Raw genomic sequence first — 21,983 nt, 5'->3', positions numbered from 1 at the left:
GAGGAGAACTGCTATACATATTATGTATTCTATTTCCCATCTTCTTTGTTTGGTTTAATATCTTGCTTTTTACTTAGTAAAAATATAAAACTATTTGGGGAAAAAGGCAGCAATATGACTGAATCAATCAGTCAATCAGAAAAGACCTGGAAGGGGCCTTGGAGGTCTTCTAGTCCAACCCCCTGCTCAAGCAGGAGATAGTGCCCTTTCAGATAGGTGGCTGTCCAATCTTTTCTTAAAAACCTCCAGTGATGGAGCACCCACAACATCTGAAGGCAAGCTGTTCCATTGTTTAATTGACCTCCCTGTTAGAAAGTTTTTCCTTAGTTCTAGGTTGCTTCTCTCCTTGATTAGTTTCCATCCATTGTTTCTTGTCCTGCCTTCAGGTGCTTTGGAAAATAAGTTAACCTCTTCTTCTTTGTGGCAGCCTTGCAAATACTGGAATACTACTATTATGTCACTCTTAGTCTTTTTTCCCCTCTAGACTGGCCATACCCAATTCCTGCAACTGTTCTTCATATGTTTTTGTCTCCAGGCCTTTAATCATCTTAGTTCCTCTTCTTTGCACTTTTTCCAAAATCTCAACATATTTTTTGTAAAGTGGTGGATGCATTATTCCAGGTGTGGATCTTACTAAGGATTTATAAAGTGATACTAATCCTTCGTGTGATTTTGATTTTATGCCTCTGATTATGCAATCAATTGTATTAGTTTATTTGGCGGCTGATGCACAGTGCTGGCTCATGTTTAAGTGTTCATCCTCTAGGACTCTAAGGTCCCTCTTACAGTTACTGTTTTTGAGCCAGGTTTCGCCTAATCCTGGGGTCGGCAACCTAAAAAAGGAAAAGAGCCACTGGGAACCGGTTCCATCACAAATTAAAAAAAGTGGGAGCCGTGTGCGTGTGTCCATGCACGCGCATGCGCAAAAACATTGTGCGCATGCGCAAAACGGTTTTTTGCACATGCGCGGACGCACGCGGTTGCCATTTTTTAAAATAGTGAAATGGAGCCGGTTCCCGGTTGCCCGACAGCGACGGCCTGTCTGCAAAGCTGCCGCTTTCGGCAGCTTTGCAGACGGGCCGCAGCAGCTTCCTCAAAGAGCGGCGCCCCTGCCCGTTCGCGCGGAGGTACGCGCGCACCTCTCCTAAGATTTGGGGAGGTGCGTGCACACCTCCGGTCGTTTGGAGAGGTGCGCGCGCACCTCTCGGAATGGGCAGGGGTGCCGCTCTTTGAGGAAGCTGCCGCGGCCCGTCTGCGAAGCTGCCGAAAGCGACAGCTTCGCAGACAGGCCGCGGCAGCTTCCTCAAAGAGCAGTGCCCCTGCCCGTTCGCGCGGAGGTACGCGCGCACCTCTCCAAAGGTTTGGGGAGGTGTGCGCGCACCTCCGGTCGTTCGGAGAGGTGCACGCGCACCTCTTGGAATGGGCAGGGGCGCCACTCTTTGAGGAAGCTGCCGCGGCCTGTGGCGCACGCACCTCTCCAAACGGGCAGTGCCACTCCATTTGGAGAGGTGCCCGTGCACCACTGCCCGTTCGAAGAGGTGCACGCGCACCGGGCGGCTGGGAGCCGCAGGAGACGTCTCAAAGAGCCGCATGTGGCTCCGGAGCCGCGGGTTGCCGACCCGTGGCCTAATCTCTACTTGTACCTTTGTTTTTTTCTGCCTAAGTGTAAGACCTTGCATTTCTCCACATTAAATTTCATGTTGTTGAATGGGACCCATTGTTCAAGTCTCTCAAGATCTTTTTAGATCCTGAGCTTGTCTTCTTGGGGTGCTGGCTATTCCTGCCAGCTTAGTGTCATCTGCAGATTTAATGATTTCTGCTTCTGTTCCCTTATCTAAGTCATTTAGGAAGATATTGAAGAGTACTGGGCCTAAGACGGAACCTTGTGGTACCCCACTGCTCATGTGCATTAACTCTATGAAGGGGCTGGCTTTTTATTGCTCAGAGCTGGCTGCCATCTTGATTGCTTTTACTTCTCTCTCAAATAGTGGGCAGTGACTGCTTCCACACGCTTGCTGTGGGAGCAGTTGGTGCTTTGTCTAAAGCAGTATATCTTGACTTTGGCATTGCTGGTTGGGGAATTCTGGGAGTTGAAGTCCACACATCTGCAAGCTGCCAAGGTCAAGAAGCACTGGTCTAAAGTTGTGTTGGCAAGAAACAGAACCTGGTTAGTTGGCTAGCATCTTTTCCAAAGCATCCATTGAAGTTCTCTCTGGCCTGAAGAAAAGCAAATTGATCTTAACCAGCTAGCTGTTCATAGCCTGTGAATCCTTGTCCAGAATCTTTGTATGTTTTGCAATCCATATGCTTTCTAGTTGAATTGAAACTCTTTGGTGAAAGTGTCACTTCTCCTTGTCAGGATATTGCCATCAGTTGGCTTTAAATATATCTATTATTTTATTGGCTAAGATTCAAAGAAAAGACACAGAAAAAATGTGAAAATTATGGAAAAAAGAAACTAAAAACTGATTTTTTCAAGCTGGCTGTGTTTTCACTCTCCTAAATAAGATGCTATAAACAGAATCTAATTTCTCTATTTGGCAGCCTTTTTTAGTTTTAGGCAGCTAAAGTGGGCAGTAATGTGCGTTTTCTAAAAAAAATGGTCAACATTTGCAAATTTGTAAATCGTATAAGGTTTAAATCATTTCATCCCCAGGATCTTGAAAGAGCTCTTGTATAAATGCTGCAAACTGGCAAGGTTTAATGATCTTGTGAGTGTTTGATCGTTTTTATCTTACATCATTTAATTTTAAGGAATGCTGGACGCATTTTGGGAACATCATCAGTGCTGTGCAGCTTTGGCCATTATTTTGACAGCCTCTGTTACAAACTGCCTCATTTGCAGGATGTGTATTTTTGTTCTGGTTTCTAGCTTACAACAAATGAGGATATGAAATGGGTTTTCCAAACGAAGCTCAGTATTTTTGTATCCCTACCAAGTCTTTAGAGATTCTGACAAGTTTTTTTGGATTGGATTAAGTTCTAAGGACGTCTGTTTGATTTGGGTTTAACATATATATGGTTTACAAACCATGAAATATGGCTGAGGGCTGAGTAAATCCAGCTGGTTTATTTATTCACAACCAACCATGATTAAACATTGCATGGCAGATCACATATTAGGATGTTTCTCTTTTAACTTAATTAAGACTAATTTCTTTTAATGAAGACCCTCACTCTTCCAGATTCTGCTTCTTTCATGCTTTTTTTGAGACCAAGAAACAATTCCCGAAGATAAAAGAAACAAAATGTTCTCCTACGGTACCTCTGAATAAACAGTCTCGAACAGTAGCTGCAGACTCATTTTTCAGGTATCAAATGTGGCTTCTGTCTTGCTTGGGTCACTGGGAAGACTGATATTACTAGGTATTTTAAAATGTAAAAGAGTTGTGTTAGGGCTGGGAAAAGGTTTTAAAACCCCGCTGAGCCATGAAGATCAGTGGATGGGCTTTGGGGCAATCACTCCCTGACTGATCTGTCTCACAATCCGGTTGTGGGGAGGAACCACACACAATGCTTTAAACTCAGGGAGGAAAAGCAGGACATGTATGTTACAGAAATGTACAAAGTTGTTTTGGATTTAATTTTTTTAATGACACAGCGTGAGGTTTTAGAATCTTTTTTCAATTTGTAGTTTTGGATATTGTTCTTAGCTATTGAGTAGTCTGCTATGTGGAAACAGAGTATAATAGCAATAGCAATAAGACTTACATACTGCTTCATGGTGCTTTACAGCCCTTTCTAAGTAGTTTACAGTGTCAGCATATTGTCCCCAACAATTCTCATTTTACTGACCTTGGAAGGATGGAAGGTTGAGTCAACCTAGAGCCAGTGAGGATTGAACTGCTGGCAGTCAGCAGGCTCAGCCCGCAATACTGCATTCTAACCACTGCACCACCACAGCTCATAAAATGTGTAAACAATGACCACAGATGATAGTAAAGACACAACAATTATAAAACCAGGAGAAGTACATTCATTCCTTCTCATAGCGAGTTGAAGTATGAAGTAAGTTGTCAAGAATACTGTGGCAAAAAATGAGGTCCCTGAAAGATGATGTGTGCTGGTCTTAGGGTATATGAAATACAAAAATAATGTTTTAAAAGAACCGAACTATTCCCCGCTCATCCAGCAATGCACACAATGACCAATGTAAATATAAAAATGGAGGGTGAGTAAGATTATAGAATTCTCTGTTGGAGAAAATGGCTCTTTTATTATTCCTGAACGAAGAATGTTTAGATCAGGAGAAAAATCACATGGCAGTATTTGAACACTTTGAAGCACGTATTAGCATCAGCATGAAATTCAGCATTGAGTCTTGTGTGGTAGAGCAATTTTTTAATTGATATTTTCTTTGCAGTTTGCTTCAGCATTTGAACATAATGCCTGCTCTGGGAGACTCAGCTGAAGCAGAGGAAATGAGGAAGAAGCACCTCCACGGTTTGACAGCTAGTGGGGACCCCTGGATCCACTGTGTTGTGCAATACGCCAACCTCCTCCTTTCTCACCAGGAACAGGTTAAGATGGTGGTTCCATTTAACGATGAAGAACGACAGGCTTGGGAAAAGTAAGTTTCCTTACATAGCAGGGACCCCCAATTTATTTGGAATTTTGCAAAGATGTTGTTGGCTGTCTCAAACAAAATGGCTACCTCGGTGACATTACAAAGCATCAGATTTTTAGCTATGTATCTTATCCTCTACACTCCCTTCCCTGATAGGGCCATGTATTTTTCTTACTATTCTTGGCAGCTAGTAGAACTTCAGATGAAGTTCTGAACCGTAGCCTTCTATCATCCTTACTTTCTAATAAAAGTTATAGGATCTCTATAGGATCTAGCAGTATTCTGGAAATAGATAATACTGGAGGCTGGTGCTTTACATATTTTTTTACATCTCTTTTTACATCTCTCTTTTTTAAAGAAATTTAAGGACTGGTTGTTTTTTTCTCAAAGGTTGCAATAAGTCAGATAGGGTAGGAGGACTGGCAGGTGTCAAAGGAGATACCTGTAGATTTACTCCCAATTTCACATCATAGATACATGAATATAAGGTCTATGACAAGTCAATAGCAATAGGAATAACCCATTGCAAGAAGCAACTGGATTATTGAATTAGTTGGATGGTATCACATGGGGTTGGATGGTACCATTTTAGTGTGCTTAAAAGAAAGTGAGAATCACAGTAGAACAGTCTTCCTTATACAGGTAGTTCTTTGATTAGTCCTCATTCAGTGTAGTTCTTTGATTAGTCCTCATTCAGTGACTGTTCAGTTATACCGATGCTGAGCAAGTGATACTTACAACCAGTCCTCAAAATTTCTAGCCATTAAAGCATCCCTGCAGTCATGTGATTGATTTTGGCATTTGACAACCAGCTTGCAATTATGATGGTTGCAGCGTCCCACAGTAACATGATCCCATTTGTGCTACCAGGGAAAGCTGGCAGGAAAATGGTGATCGTGTGACATCATGCCTAACAGTGTTGAGAGATTCGCTTAATGGTAATTGAAAGTGCTGGAACTAATGTCATAATGTTGCCATTTTTAAGCAAAGACTACCTGTAGGGATAAATGAAGTCCCTGCCTGTAAACATTGACCGTTTAGTACAGGGGTAGGCAACCTCGGCTCTTTTTTGACTCATGGACTTCAACTCCCAGAATTCCTGAGTCAGCTATGCTGACTCAGGAATTCTGGGAGTTGAAGTCCATGAGTCATAAAAGAGCCAAGGTTGCCTACCCCTGGTTTAGTAGGAAGATTAGCCTGTTCCAACTTCTCTATGGCACTGAGGCTTTCCTGTTGTTCCATCTTACTCTTCTTCCTGATTACCCAGGATGATGTTGGTGGGTGGGACTGAAGGCTTAACCCTTTGCTTGCCAACAGTATTCTCGTTTGACTTTGCTGAGTGTTTGTAACTAGTTTTCCACAGCTAGCTCAGACATTTAGGGCAAAGTTGCAATCCTTTGCTATCCTCCTCAGGAAAAGAGAAAAAAAGGCTGGGCCTTTGTGTTGATTCTGTTTAATTCATTGCCTTTGGATCTTAGCTTATTGCAAAAGTTCTGAGATTCCGTGACAACCTAGGTCAGGGGTAGGCAACCTCGGCTCTTTTATGACTCATGGACTTCAACTCCCAGAATTCCTGAGTCAGCTGACTCAGGAATTCTGGGAGTTGAAGTCCATGAGTCATAAAAGAGCCGAGGTTGCCTACCCCTGACCTAGGGTGTGGAATTGAAATCAAATGTATAACTGCTGGGTCTTAAACATGATGTCTCCTTGTCCCAGGATGTTGCAGACTGTGGAGGCTCTGAAAAAAAGAGATGAAAAAAGCCACAACATGAAGACCTCTGCTTTCCAACACCTGCTACTGTTGGTCGGTATTCACCTCTTCAAGGTAATGTCAACCATGCCAGAAGTTCTTTGGATCTAGCTCTGAATTCAAGCAAATTCCTTATTCTTAGTTATAATACGCATGGGATGAAGAATAATTTGTTGATTAGGAATTGTAGGATTCATTTTCTCCTTGGTTTCTGTGACAGTTCCTCAGATGATGACGAAGGGGTTGAGTTGATAAGGGAAGGGCTTTTGTCTCTCATTCATATCTGGCAGACTTTGAGGTGTTTCTTTTTTACAGATAGTTCTTGACTTACCATCTCTCGTTTAGCGATTGTTTGAAGTTCAACTGTTCAGTCCTAAGTGTGAAAACTGGCTATAAGTCAGTACCGTTGTAACGTCAAGTGGTTACAAAACAAAGTGTTGTCAGCCAAGGACTACCTGTATGTTTTCCAATCTTAACTTATTTTATACACGGAGGGAGTATGTGGCCCTGACTTTTTTGGCAGATAAAACAAGATTAAAAACACCGTTGTAACAATGCTGATAGGTTTTACTTTCTTCTTTCCTCTTGGATCCTGCAATGCACACGCAGTCTCCAGCAGAGAGTGTGAACCTTCTGAACGATCTCCAGAATTGTATCAAGAGAGCCTTTGGTGAGAAGCCCAAGAAGAAAAAGGCAGCTACAACAGGTGAGTTTCTATCCCAGGTTAGTTATCATCGCCTTCTTTTTTTTAAAAAGTTTTATTGATTTTCTAGTTTTGCATTCAAATATTTTTTTTTATTGAAAAGTTTTAAGATACAATTTTCCTTTAAAAAACCCCCCTTCCCCCTCCCTCCTCCCCCCCTACCTCCCCCCTCCCCCCCTCCCTCCTCCCCCCCTCCCTCCCCCCCTCCCCCCCTCCCCCCCGACTTCCCAGAGCTAAATACAAGGTATATATATAAAAAAAAGCAAACCTAAACAACCATATACTAACAACTATAAATTCTAAAATCCATCACTCTCTAGCTTATATAGGATAAAACAAACCTTAGCAATATTAAATATATATAAAAAACTAAAATAAAAAAAGAAACACTCTCTAGCTTATATAGGATAAAACAAACCTTAATAGTATTAAATATATATTAAAAACAAAAAAAAAGAAAAAAACCCCAAGATAGAAAGAGAAAAAGAAAAAGAAAAAAAGGAAAAAAGAGTTATTCAAATACTACATAATACTTCTCAACCCTATACTTATCCTAAATAGACTCCATCCATTTTGTCCATTCCATGATATAACGTTCTTACAGATAATCTTTCAAATTAACCAAAATCTTCGCCACCTCAACGAAATCAGAAAACTTTAAAGTCAACTCTTCTATAATCAGCCGTTCCTCTTCCAGTGCCACATCTATAATTATTCCAAACAAAAAAAAAAGATTGCGAACAAAACTTTAACCTCCATTTGAGAATCTTCTGTATATTCCACCAAACTTTAATCCAAAAAAAGCTCACCCTTTCCACAAAACCACCACATATAAAAATATATTGCGTCTACACCCAAACCTTTTCCCACCTCCCATACTTGACTATAAATACGTCGTAGAAATTCCATAGACTTCTGCAAATCCTGCTATTTTCTCTTCTTAGATCGTTTTGCAGCAGCACGCGTCACCCTCTGTTCTATAGAATCATCCGACGAGGTTATATCTTGATCTCCTCCAACACCGTTGTCTTCTATCTGACCATCTTCGGCCTCTTGATGCACTCCTTCTCCAGATCCCTTTTCAGCTTCCAGAAGTGTTAATGGCGTTGCATTTAAAACATTATTGTAGAAATCACGCGCTTGCATCACAGTAACCAGACGGTACCTTTTACCTTCGTGCGTCACCATCAACCCAACTGGGATCTCCCATCTGAACCTTATATCTCGTTGCTTGAGCTCTTGCACAAGAAATGTAAAATCCTTCCTTCTCCTTAGAATCTTTGGAGGAATTTCCTTTAAGACCAAAACTTCTTGATTAGCAATCACAACTTTAGTATCATAAGCAGCTCGTATAACTTCATCTCTAATTTCCCTTTTTGCAAAATATACCACCACATCTCTAGGCAACTTTCTCTGTCCAGCAATCCATGAATTCACACGAAACACTTTATCCATGCCTCCTTTTATTTCAGATGCTGGCTGTTTCAATACTACTTCGAAAGCCTCAGAAACCAGCTGCTTTAGATCTTCCTTAATATTCTCCTTTAAGCCTCTAATTCTAATGGCAAACTGCATCTGGTAATATTGAGCAAGACTCAGTTCCTTTTCCATTTTATCTTCATTCTCCAATACTTTTGCTTCTAATATAGCATTCTTTTGAGTCAAATCTTCTAGCTTTTCCTCCAATTCTTCCACACAACGAGCCACTTTACACACTGAAGACAAGATGTCTACCTTCATCACTCTGAACTTCTGTTCCATCCTCTCCTCCATTCTCTCCTCCAATTTCTCCAATTTCTCCTCCATCTGTGCAAATCTATCATTAATTGATTCCAAAATTACCTGGGTGTGTTTTTCAAGAGCATCTTGTAAGTCCTTTGATGTCAATACATCAAGAGGATGCAGCGCCTGCAGTAATGATTGTTGCACCGGAGAAGTTCCAGCACTCCGAAGAGTTTTAGGGGGTGGTTTAGCCGCCATCTTTTACCAATTGTGACGCACTTTCACTTCAGATTTATAATCCAAAAAAAGTCCATCAAGCTGGAGAGTAAAATATAATAATCCTCTTCACCTTTTCCTCTTGTATCGCTCTGCCTGCTCCTTTAATCCATAGTCATTCCTTCAGGCAGGGGTGGTCGCAGACGCCTGGCTCTGCTCCAAGAAATCAGGAGCAGAGGCGCTGGCCAGCTGGGAGCAGCCCAGGCTACGGGGGAGTTCAATCCTTCAGCCGCCCAAGCCATAAGCTCAGGCGGCCCTGGAGAACTCTACCCCTACCTGGGAGCTCACCCCCTCCTCTTCTCCCGAGGAGGGGGCTTCAAATTCGCCCGAACAGCTGATCGGCGCTGTTTCGGGCGAAAATAACTCAGCTGAGCCGCGGGCAGCCCGGAGAGGCTGTCTTCGGCGCCGCGCCGCCACCGGAAGTGCATTCAAATATTTAAAAAGCAATGTGGCGGCTGAGTTAATTGATAATTCAATAACATACAAATATCTTTAGTACAAGTTTCAGACCACAACATTAAATATTTCCTCTCTTTTTCCCTTAGTGTTTACTGTCTCATGTTTAAACTAATACAGTTCTTATTATATCAATTAAATAAAAATAACTTTCTTACATTTATCAATCATTTTTAGTTTATACGTATCCTGGTTATTTTAATGTACAATCTTTATAGACTATCCATGTCTTAATTAGGTTTTCCCAATTTTTAGTTTCCCATTCATATTTAATTTAACATTTAATATTTATAATTTCCAAGTTTTAAATAACCACATTTCCCTTTATCCCAGTTCATCACAAAATCTAATGTTCAGGATACGCATCTTATCTATTTGAATATATTCTATTACTCACCATCTTACATCAACTAATTAATAATACAGTATATCATCGTCTTCTTGTCTTCATACCCTTCAGTTGCATTGGGATGGTGGCTTCTAAAATTTCCAACTAGTATGATGATTGCTGATTTGGAGATCTATCCCAAATTAACTGGAGGACATAAAATTTGGAAAGACTAATCTAGGAACATCAGTGGGATGATGTGGTTTTCTTTGCTTTGTTTTGTTTGCTCAGATGGTGAAGAAGAGCCATCGTGGGTTGAAGTGATTGTGGAAGTTCTACTTTCTCTCTTGGCTCGGTCTAGTGGGCTGATTCGACGGGTCTGTAAAAATGTGTTTGGACTTGTCTGCCAACACATGACAAAGGGTGCTCTGCAGCTCATCCTAGACGTGAGTAATTAACACTCTGCCTGGAATGTAAGGCCTTAGGTTAGGGCAGGAGTAGGCAACCTTGGCTCTTTTATGACTCGTGGACTTCAACTCCCAGAATTCCTGAGCCAGCATGGCTCAGCTTGGAAACCTCTCCCTTTCCTCTCAGCGTGGCTGGCTCAGGATTTCTGGGAGTTGAAGTCCACGAGTCATAAAAGAGTCAAGGTTGCTTACCCCTGGATTAGGGAAACTTAGCTTCAAAACCTCATATGACCATGAAGCTCACTGGATGATTTGATCTAGTTTTTTATATCTAAGTAGGAACATATTTACAGGTTTGCTTTAAATGTAAAATTAGAGAATGGGACAAACCTTTGCTGCTCTTTGAAAGAAAAGGTGACAGTTATTTTGATAATATGCTTCAACCACCAGACATCATAATAGAAACTTTAATTCAGGGTTAAATACCTTTATGCATGGATATGGATGAACTGATACAACTTCCATGTACAATGGGGAATAAGTAGCTTATTGACCACGCCAAGAGCTGTTTAACATTATTTTGTTTTGGATTTTATCCTGTTTATTATTATTATTTATAAATAAGGTGGTGACTTCCTCCTATTTTCCTCCACAAAAACTCAGTGAGGTGAATTGTGCTGAGAGAGACAGTGTCTGGCCAAAGTCAACTTTCATGCCTAAAGTGGGACTAGAACTCACAATCTCCCAGTTTCTAACCTGGTGCCACTTGACTAGCAAGGTTACAAATGTTCAGGAGCAACTACAGTAGAAAACTGCAGGATCCTGTCAGGCAAATGTGTGTTGTTGCAGGCCTGCTCTGAGAAGAGGCTGCGTTGTTGCTTTTCAGAGATAATGCATTAGAATTTGATAAAAATAAAATTCTCCCTAAGGTTCTCGATCCGCAACAAGACCAGGATGAAGAAAGTGCTGTTGTCGTAATGGAAGAAGCAGAGAAGAAGAGAAAGAAATTTCCCATCCAAAATATGGTAGGTCCTATTATTGTGAAAGATAGTTGTCACACGGTCAAAAGTCAACAATCCAATATTAAAATAGGCCGCAACTAAAAGAAGAAACAGATGGAAGTTATATCCTGCCCAAACAGAATTGCTTCTAACCACATAGACAACTGGGAAAAAGAAGTGCAAACATGTGAATATTGGTTGTAAAATAAATGGAGCTCGCATTGATGCCCAGCAATCTCTAGAATTTTTTCATTGTTGTTTTATAGTTTGGCTACAATAAGTGAACTTTTGTTTATCTTGGGAAATAGGCTCTTGAGTATTTGGCTTTGCCATCCAAGAGAGTCCTGACAACTATGTTCAGTATAATATTGATCTCAAATCTTTATGGATTTCCACAGTACTAAGACATGGTTTACTTTAACCATGGTTTGTGCAATGAGTCAGAGTTGACTGGGTTCATATAAAATGAGCCATAATTGGCTGGGTTCATATAAAGTTCTAAGCCAGGATGAAACAGATGATGTTATAATAATTAAATGCAGTATTTGAGTCTTGTTTGAGGCCATCCACTTTCTTTGAGTAGCACAACTTATCCTAACCAGCTGAACCTAACCCCTTTAATAAAGCATGTTACAGGTACCTTGACTTATGACCACAATTGGATACAGAATTTCCATTGCTAAGCAAGGCAGTTGTTAAAGTGAGTGACATTTGATTTTACAACTTTCTTTACCATGGTTATTAAGCGAATCACTGCAGATGTTAAGTGAATCATGTAGTTGTTAAATGAGTCTGGCTTCCCTCATTGACTTTGCTTGTCAGAAGCCAGCTGGGAAAGCTGCAAATGAGGATCACATGACCTGAGAGGACTTCAGCTCTTGTAAATACATGCCAAAATTTTGACCACGTAATTATGGGGATTCTGCCATGGTCATAAGTGCAAGGACTGTCATAAGTCACTTTTTTTCAGTGCTGTTGTAACTTTTGAATGGCCACTAAATGAATGGTTTTAAATTGAGAGCTACCTGCAGTTTGAAAAAGTGCTATTAGATTCCTTATTTTTGGCTGTCATAGACTAATGTAGCTCTTCTGCATGCATTGTCTAGTAGTCCAGGGGTCCCCAAACCCTGGTCCGTGGACCAGTACTGGGCCGCAGCATGCCAGCAACTGGTCCGTACAAACAAACAAAGCCCCATCCGCAAGATGCAGGCAGCACACAAAACCACCCCCTCTCCAGTCTGTAGAAAAACCTCGCTCCACGTAACTGGTCCCTGGTGCCCAAAAGATTGGGGACCTCTGGTCTAGTCCAGTCTAGAAATTGTTGTCAGTTCGGATTAACATAAAACCTCCAGGATAGCAGATAAAAAAAGGATCATTTTCATTGTGTGATAACGGATTGACTTTTTACCTGGAGATGGAGATCAGCCCCAGAATAATTTTCTTGTGCATTGAGCATTGGTCATTTGCCAAAGGTTCGGCCCTGTTTTTTATTGACATTGGTTAACCATTGCGAGATTTTGCAGGTGGGAAACTTGTGTTGTTAAAGACAGAAGGATGGGTTGTTTTAAAATAAGTACTTTCATATTGTAGATTAATATTTTCTTATTGTAAGAATCCAAAAGATAATTTCTTTGCTGCTTTGGCATATTGAGCTTATCTTTGCTGATCTTTCACATTAATAGCAACCTGGTTCATATATTTTGCTAAATCATGGTTTGTTTAATCATATTGAATCAATAAATATTATAACATGCACAGCACATTTATTGATAAACCATAGTTTATAAATCTTAATGGCTGGCTTTGGAGTTCAACTAAAGAAACTAGGATGGTTTAGTGAAGGGGTGTCCAGTCTTGCCAACTTTAAGATCTGTGGACTTCAACTCCCAGAATTCTCCAGCCAGCATGGGAGTTGAAGTCCACAGGTCTTAAAGTTGGCAAGTTGGTTTAGGGCAGGGGTCTTCAAACTTGGCCCTTTTATGACTTGAGCACTTCAAATCCCAGAATTCCTCAGCCAGCGTGCCTGGTTGAGGAATTCTGGGAGTTGAAGTCCACAAGTCATCAAAGGGCCAAGTTTAAGACCCCTGGTTTAGGGGGATATGGAATCCTGCCCAATCATTGTAGTTCTTAGGAGTGATTCATTTTCCCTACCCTTCACTTATTTATCTTGATTTATCTGACAACACCACCACCACTGTTTCCCTCTTACAGTATGGAAGATTAAACTAAAGAGGGACTAGGAATTACAGCTGAAGGGGAAAAAAACTATTTTATTTTCTGGCAGGAGCAAGGTGAAGAAAGTGGGGAGAGTTCTGATGAAGACAGCTCTGAAGAAAGTGATGAGAGCGACAAGGAGGCTTTGGAGACAAATAGTGAGGGCGAGGAGGAACCCGACGAAAACTTCCGTGCCATGCTGAGGAATGTTTTACAAGCTGGGAACGCGTTGGTAGGTATTGGAGAAGAGGCTTTAGTTTTCACTTAGGTAAACAGTGAGGCTCCTGTGCTGAGAGAAATACAATTCTGCATGAAGAATGCTGAGCTGCACTGTCTGAAATGGGTACATAGTATTAGAGAGGTGATGAGCTACTACTTCCTGCTGGCATTGCACAAAGTGGTCTGCTGACTGCTTTACAAAAAAAAAGTGCATTGGGACTTTTAATAGCGCTACTGTAGGAATTATGTTTGTTTTTTTCATTCTTATAGGTAACACATTTTGATTGTGCCAGATCTCAGCCTTAGCCAGCTGGCATTAAAGATCAGCAAAACGGCTGCTGATCATTCTTAGTCTTCAGTGGGATGCTTTTTAAAAATGTCCTTCCTGCCTATTTAGTTTTTGAAGGTCTTCTTATGCACTTTGTCCAAACTTTGCAGCCTCCTGGCATTGAAGAGGGCTGAAAGGTGTTCCATTGTGCAGAACTAGCTAATGGTTCATTTCATATTTATTCATTCTATTTGTACTTTGCTTTTCTTTCAAGTGGTGCACTTTGGAAAACCCATTTCTGTTTTTCTTGCATCGGCAGCCCTCTGAGTAGCTGGGGTTGAAAAGTAGGAACTACCCTAAAATCTTCATATAAACTTTGTGATTGAGTGAGAAATTGAACATGAATCTTTCCAGTCAAACCCATCCCTTTAACCATCATATAATCTTTGCCTGTATATCGCATATATTCGTGGATTAGGCCATCCGCAAATAAGCCAATCCTTGAATGTTTAACCCAAATACCATAAAAACAGTGCCATCCATGGATAAGCCAACCTGCATTTTTAGGGCATTTTGGTTAAACATTTAAGGGTCTGTTGACCCATGGATGGGCTTATCTACGTGTGTGTGTGTGTATGGGAAATATAAATTTGAAAGGATTACTGTATGTACTTGTGGATAAGCCCATCTGTGAATAAGCCAATCTCAATTTTTAAGGTCCATTTTGGCACCTAAAATTCTCAGCTTTTTTGTGATTGAATATGGTAATACTGAGGGACGCGGTGGCTCAGTGGGTTAGGATGCTGAGCTTGTTGATCAGAAGGTCGGCAGTTTGGCAGATCGAATCCCAAGTGCCGCGTAGCAGAGTGAGTGCCTGTTACTCGTCCCAGCTTCTGCCAACCTAGCAGTTCGAAAGCACGTAAAAATGCAAGTAGAAAAATAGGGACCACTATGGTGGGAAGGTAACAGTGTTCCGTGCGCCTTTGGCGTTTAGTTCATGCCGGCCACATGACCACGGAGAGGTCCTCGGACAAGCGCTGGCTCTTCGGCTTTGAAACGGAGATGAGCACCGGCCCCTAGAGTTGGAAATGACTAGCACGCATGTGCGGGGGAACCTTTACCTTTACCTTTATGGTAATACTAAATGCTCCAAGGATGAGTTTGTTATTGGTTATATGAGTTGAATTTAAGTATATGGAATAAGTTTGCTATTGGTATATTGGTACCTTTCTTTCTACTTGATGTTCTTTTGACATGTTGGACTATAAGTTTTATAATTCATTGCTGGGGTGGCCTATGAACCTTTGCTTTGTTGTCTTTTTTTTTTTAACATCAAGGAAGGAGATGATAGTGGTGAGGATGTGGATGATGAGACTATGATGTCCCTTGATGAGAAGCTTTCATCCCTCTTTACTGAGCAGAAGAAGCGTATTCAGGCCAAGAAAGATGAGAAGGAAAAGTTGCGCAAAGAGAAGATTTTGCGCCGGGACTTCAAAATCAAGGTAAGAATCCAGGTTTTCTGAGTTTATGGCCTATTATGACTAAGATAAGCACTAATTTTAGCTGTTGGCCAGTCTTGTAAAATCTCCTGCATGGCATACCATGTCCCCAAATACAAATAAGTGAAAATTTTCAATGGCCAAAACCCTTTTTTGTTGTTGTTGTTCTTTTGTACTTGAGATCTTGTGCAGTCTCATATGAGGTTCCAAATTTTGCCCTAGTTTGAGCATTCTTTATTGTGCAATTTCAGTTACTGGATTTTCTTAAGAATTGTTCCACAAAAGCTATCTAGAAATATGTAAGATTCTATGTTGTTAGTTTCTGCCATGTAAGAAGTTCTGGGAATTATTTAAAAGTCTTTTCAAAGGTAATGTTGGCCAAAGAATGCCAGGGCTATTAATAGTAAATGTAGATAATTATGTAACGTAATGTTAAAGAGTAAATAATATCTCACCCTTGGAAAAGTAAGTTAAGGAGACTTAAAATAACTATACCTTGATTCTGCATGGGATAAGCGAGGAAAGAAAAAAATGTTTGTTATTTTTTTATTAAAAAGTTTTACAATACATTTTATCTTTAACAAACCAAAAAAAAGAAAAAAAAAACCCTCCCAACCCCCTCCCCCCACCCTCTTCCCCCTCCCCAACCCTCCCCAACCCCTCCCTCCCTTTCCCCTCCCCCCCCCGCTTCCCAGAGCAAAATACAGGGTATAAAAATACAAACAATCATAATCTAATGTACGCAAACAATCCTAAACTATTTAAACTACCGAACTTTAACTCATATAAGAAAACTTGATAATATTATATATATATATATATATATATATATATATATATATATATATATATATATATATATATATATATATATATCATATCAATAATTATACAAATACAAAATAATACTTTCCAATCTAATACCAAAACACAGGGTATAAAAATACAAACAATCATAATCTAACTTACGCAAACAATCCTAAACTATTCAAACTATCAAACTTTAACTCATATAGGTAAATTCCATACATATATATATCATATCAATGATTATTCAAATACAAAATAATACCTTCCAATCTGATACCCAATAAAAACAATCTCAAATAAACCAATTTATATCAATTGTCTAAAACTATTCCTCATTCCAACTAAGCTTTAAATTCACATTATCCTAATGTGTTATACAGCTTAAAATACCATAGATTACTTTCCAAACTTAAGAAATTTTTATATAATCACATCATTCTTATATTCTTATATTCTATTACCTATTGCAATATTACCCATAAAAATATTACAAATTAACTTCAATCACAAAGAAAACAATTTATATCAATTTTATAAAACTATTCTTCTGTCCAACTAAAAGCTTAAAATTTTTCATCCAAATAACAAATCATAACCTACAGAATATCAATAAACACTACTACAAATCTTCCCAATTAACTTTTCATAATCATCTTAGAACTAAAGCAACACGAAATAATACATAATTATTTTATAAGGGTAAAAAATATATCCCCAAATATTTAGTCCTTCTAGCAATTCCAATTCCCATAATCCTTATTGCATTATTGTCTCTTACAGTTATGTGACTATATCTTCAGGCTTGATTCATTCGTCCAGAAGTAGCACGCCTCTTCCAATTTCTGGCCTTCTCCAGTGATAATGAAATTTGACCCACTCCTGTATCTTTCACATCTGCCTGCGTTAACCCTTCAGCATCTTGCAGGTTCTCTCTGGAACGTTGAGACTCTCTCACCTTTTTTCTTGGTAGATTCCAAAGATGGTATGGGGACTGCTTTTAAAACATTACTGTAGAAATCACGTGCCTGAATCTCCGTGGTGAAACAGTACCTCGTACCTTCATAGGTCACCACCATACCCACTGGTATTTGCCATCTAAACTTAATATCACGTAGTCTCAATTCTTGTGTCAAAAAAGCAAATTCCTTCCTTTTTCTTAAAATCTTTGCAGGGATCTCTTTTAAAATCAGAACTTTTTGCTCAGCAATTACAAAATCAATATTGTAGGAGGCCTGGATAACTTCATTTCTAATCATTCTCTTTGTAAAATAAACCACCACATCTCTGGGTAGTTTCCTTTGTCTTGCGATCCACGAATTAACACGGAAGATTTTATCTATATCTTGCATTATTTCATCTGCTGGTCGCTTCAACACCCCTTCCAAAGCCTCAGAAACCATTTTCTCCAAATTTTCCTTAGGATTTTCTATTAGGCCTCTGATTCTTAAAGCAAACTCCATCTGAGAATACTGTGTCGAAATCAAGTCATAGTCCATTTTCTCTATTACATTTTCAGTTTCTGTCATTTTGGCTTCCAATCTAATATCATTTTGAGCAAGATCTTCCACTCTTTCATCCAAAATCTCAATACTTTTAACCACGCTTTCTATTGCAGATGTGATGTCTGCTCTCATTTCTTTTAATTTCTCTGTAAACTTCTCCTCCAACTTTTTCTCCATTATCTCAACAAATTGCTGCATTTGCTTTTCCATAGTCTCTTGCAACAGATTCTGCAAATCTTTTGCTGTAAAAGCTGATACAGATTCAGATGCAGAGGACAATGAAGTTTTCACCGAAGACTGCTGCCTCAGGGCAGGAACTTTAGAAGATATAGCCGCCATTTTCACCCTCTATTGTTAACTACGCACTTTCACATGCAGATTCAGCAAAGTCCATTGAGTTAAAGATCAAAACATAATCTTCACCAAAATCTCCTGCATCGCTCTGCCTGTGTCCTCGTTCTCAGAAGCTCTTCCTTGCTAGCAGGGATGGTTGCGAACGCCCTGTTCTGCTCCAAAAAACCCAGAGCAGAGGCGCCTCGCAGTCCGGAGCATGCCCAGGCTTCGGGGGGGGCTCAATCCTTCCGCCGCCAAAACTCTAACTTCTGGCGGCCCCGGAGAGCTCTACCCCTACCTGGACGCTCACCCCCTCCTCTTCTCCTGAGGTGGGGGCTTCCGAGCCGCCGAACAGCTGATCGGCGCTGTTTTCGGCAGCTCTACGGAGCTGCGAGGCTGACAGCCAAGAAATGGCTGCCTCCAGCGTCACCTTGCCATCCGGAAGCCAAAAAATGTTTGTTATTATATCCTGTAACAAATAGAGTTCCAATGGATTTTTGATGTTTATTTCTTGACCTCCCATACTTTGAAGGCCTGACAACTAAGGTCTTAACAGCTGCAGTATTTTCAATAAAAGAGAACATTTGTAGCTCAGGGTTAAACTGTGGAGTGCTTGGTGCTTCCTTAGCTTGGTTATTTGCTTGCAGACATTTCATTACCCTACTAGGTAACATCATGAATGCAATTAAGTATGGGATTTGCTATCTGTTTATATATATATAGTAGTTTGCCCTACCCACTTTCATAGGCTGTGTAGCAATCAGTAGATAAGCCATACATGAACCATGCAAAAGAGACAGTTAAAAAAAACCCTGAGAAAAAAGCAAAAAGACCAGAATATATATCCTCCAGCAGTCAGCATTGAGATAAGCAGGCATTAACACTAGACAAACAGGCAAAAAACCAAGACTGTAATCAAGGGATCACTGAGAAGGAAACTACACCCTCACCAAATCTGGCAGGGGGAAATTGCTGCATATAAACTGCACATTCACTGGAGATTTTATGTAGTTGATTAATGTAATAAATGCAAGCGAACAACCAAGCTCAATACCAAGAATTCCACTACAGTATTGTAGCTGCCTTTATCCTTCCTGTGTTTGATGTCCTTTAGGTTTCCAGCCAACGTGATCAGCCTAAGACAGTAGTGGCTGGGAATCTTGCAGCCTCAAAGTATCTGGAGGAGAACTAGAACGAAAATAAGTGCTGCTAAATATTCCCAAACTTCTTTTCAACCTGCCCCTTATTTCTAGTGATCGGTTTACATCTGCTACTAGTTTGGGAATTTCAGGTGATGAGAGCTAGTCAAGCAGTTCTTCAGGGCTCTGGAACTTTGGAGAAGTATGAATTGAATAAAATCAGCCCTGGCAACTTAAACATATGTGGATTTCAACTCCCATAATTCCATAGCGAGCCATGCTGGCTAGGGAATTCTGGGACTTGAAGTCCACACACCTTCAAATTGCCAGGGTTGAGAAACACTGGTTTATAATTTCTAAACTGTCAAAAGGCTATTGCCATCTTTTAATTAGGTCAAATTAGGGGTCCCGGTGACAGCATGGACAATTGTTCATAGATCTAACCTATCTCCAGTAATCTCTCTTATTTTTTCTGTAGCCATTCAGATGATATCTTTGGATTTATCCACTCACTTTACCCATGGTCTTTCCTTTTACTTCCTTAAACTTTGCCAAACAATAATTTGTTCTATCCCATCTTCCATATATGTACCCAAATTGTGTGAGTTGCTGCTTACTGATCATCAGCTGACTTTATTTGATCCATATCTGATTGATTGGTTCTTCTTGGTAGCCCAGTAGCTGTTTCCAAATTTCTATTTCACAGAGATCCTATCTTCTTTCTATTGGTTTTAGTCTCCAGTTTTTGTGGCTGTATGTTCCCATTATAAAGATAATTGCTTTAACACTTCAGTTTGGGTGAGGCTGTCACTGAAATGTCCTCATCCTTTATGAACTTGTTTAATAATATCCTTTCTCTCTAACCTTTCGATCTTTTTGTTTTTTAATTCTCCAGCACACCATCCATCTTTATCTGTTCTTGAGCCCAAGAAAACAAAACTCATTTTCACTCCTTTGCTGTCAGTTGGGCTATTTTAATTACGTTTCGTGTATTACTATAAACTGGAGAGGGATATTTAATTAGCAATTCTTTTTTTGGCTAACAGCCAAAAGATTTTTTTTTGTCAAACTATTTGAAAAACACTGAATTGTATGCTTGGTTTTGTTTTTGTTTTTTTGAACTTCATAAATGTCTTCCATGGATTACATGTTAATCAGCGAAGGAGTTCAACCGTGGATTCCTTCGGCATAACTCTTTCCAGATTTTTGATTCTCCCGTAGTGGTTTTGGGTTGCTGTTAATGTGATGCACATCACTGTTTATTTCTCATTCAGGTCCTGGATTTGGTTGAATTATTTCTGATGAAGCAGGCAGGGAATCCTCTTGTTTTCAGTGTCATTGACCCCCTTCTTTCTGTGATTGAGCACAGTATGAGCTCAGACTCTAACAAGCAAGAACAAGATTATCTCCGGAAGACTGCAGATATTTTCACGTGAGTTTCAGAGAAGCATTCAGGTGTATATGTGTCTGAGACAATAGGGGGAGGGCGGGGGGAAGGGAGAGAGAAAAAGAGAAAATGATAGACATGCCAAGTGGCCTACGCCAACTCAGGGATTGTTTTTTAAGTCATCTTGATCTGAACTTAATGCAGTTCTTTAGACCAGTGCTGCTCAACCTGAGCAATTCTAAGATGGATGGACTTCAACTCCCAGAATTCCTTAGCCAGCCTGGCAGGCTGGCTAAGGAATTCTGGGACTTGAAGTCCACCTATTTTAGAGTTGCTCAGGTTGAGAAACATTGCTCTAGAGCAGGGGTCTTCAAACTTGGCCCTTTTATGACTCATGGACTTAAACTCCCAGAATTCCTCAGCCAGGCACGCTGGCTGAGGAATTCAGGGAGTTGAAGTCCATGAGCCATAAAAGGGCCGAGTTTGAAGACCCCTTTTATGACTCATGGACTTCAACTCCCAGAATTCCTCAGCCAGGCACGCTGAGTCCATGAGTCATAAAAGGACCGAGTTTGAAGACCCCTGCTCTAGAGTCTAGACCACCATTTCTCAACTTCAGCAACTTTAAGATGTATGGCCTTCAGCACATTCTCCAGAATTCCCCAACCAGCATGTTAAATCTGATGAGGCTGAGAAACACTACTCTAAAGTATTTTTCCTCAGTTTGACATTTTCTGATCTGTTGAACTGTTAATTTCCAGAAAGTTGAAAATAATGTTGAAGATAATGGAAGTTATACTTTAACAACCAGTTAAAATGATTTCTTGCCTTCAGAAATTGTGGGCACTCCCATCACTGGAAATTTTTAAGAAGAGACTAGACCAGGGGTCGGCAACCTCGGCTCTTTTATGACTCAGCTGGCTCAGGAATTCTGGAAGTTGAAGTCCACGAGTCATAAAAGAGCCGAGGTTGCCGACCCCTGGACTAGACAGACACTTGTCTGAAATGGTATAGGTTCTCCTGCTTGAGCAGGGTGCTGGACTAGAAGACCTCCAAGGTCCCTTCCAGTTCTGTTCTGTTCTATTTAGAAGATTCCGAACTGGAGTAGATTTGTCTAAATTTATACAGGTTGTCCTTGAATGTATGACCACAATTGACCCCAAAATATATGCTGTTCAATGAGACATTTGTTAAGTGAGTTTTGCCCTGTTTTATGACCTTTCTTGCCATGGTTGTTAAGTGAATCATTGCAGTAGTAACACAATTGTTAAGTGAATCTCTTTCTCCATTGACTTGGCTTGTCAGAAGGTCGCAAAAACTGTTCACATGACCCCAGGACACTGCAACCATGATAAATATGAACCAGTTGCCAAGCATCCAAATTTTGATCCCGTGACCATGG

At 40.3% G+C, this 21,983-nt stretch overlaps 1 protein-coding gene across 1 annotated transcript in view; it reads left to right on the top strand.

Moving 5' to 3' along the window:
* Window positions 1–21,983, top strand: part of MYBBP1A (MYB binding protein 1a) — an 83,400-nt gene that overhangs the window by 20,631 nt on the left and 40,786 nt on the right. The window contains exons 11-19 of the mRNA XM_083361839.1: window positions 3,186–3,311; window positions 4,364–4,570; window positions 6,284–6,392; window positions 6,927–7,023; window positions 10,094–10,248; window positions 11,139–11,234; window positions 13,495–13,656; window positions 15,249–15,413; window positions 20,469–20,626. Of these exons, the coding sequence (XP_083217965.1) occupies window positions 3,186–3,311; window positions 4,364–4,570; window positions 6,284–6,392; window positions 6,927–7,023; window positions 10,094–10,248; window positions 11,139–11,234; window positions 13,495–13,656; window positions 15,249–15,413; window positions 20,469–20,626 (1,275 nt within the window). The remainder of the gene's footprint in view (window positions 1–3,185; window positions 3,312–4,363; window positions 4,571–6,283; window positions 6,393–6,926; window positions 7,024–10,093; window positions 10,249–11,138; window positions 11,235–13,494; window positions 13,657–15,248; window positions 15,414–20,468; window positions 20,627–21,983) is intronic.

This window comes from Vipera ursinii (genome assembly GCF_947247035.1).
Source record: "Vipera ursinii genome assembly, chromosome: 1".
Taxonomy (NCBI): Eukaryota; Metazoa; Chordata; class Lepidosauria; order Squamata; family Viperidae; genus Vipera; species Vipera ursinii.
Note: the sequence above shows the minus strand (reverse complement) of the source record. Positions and strands in the feature narration are given on the sequence as shown.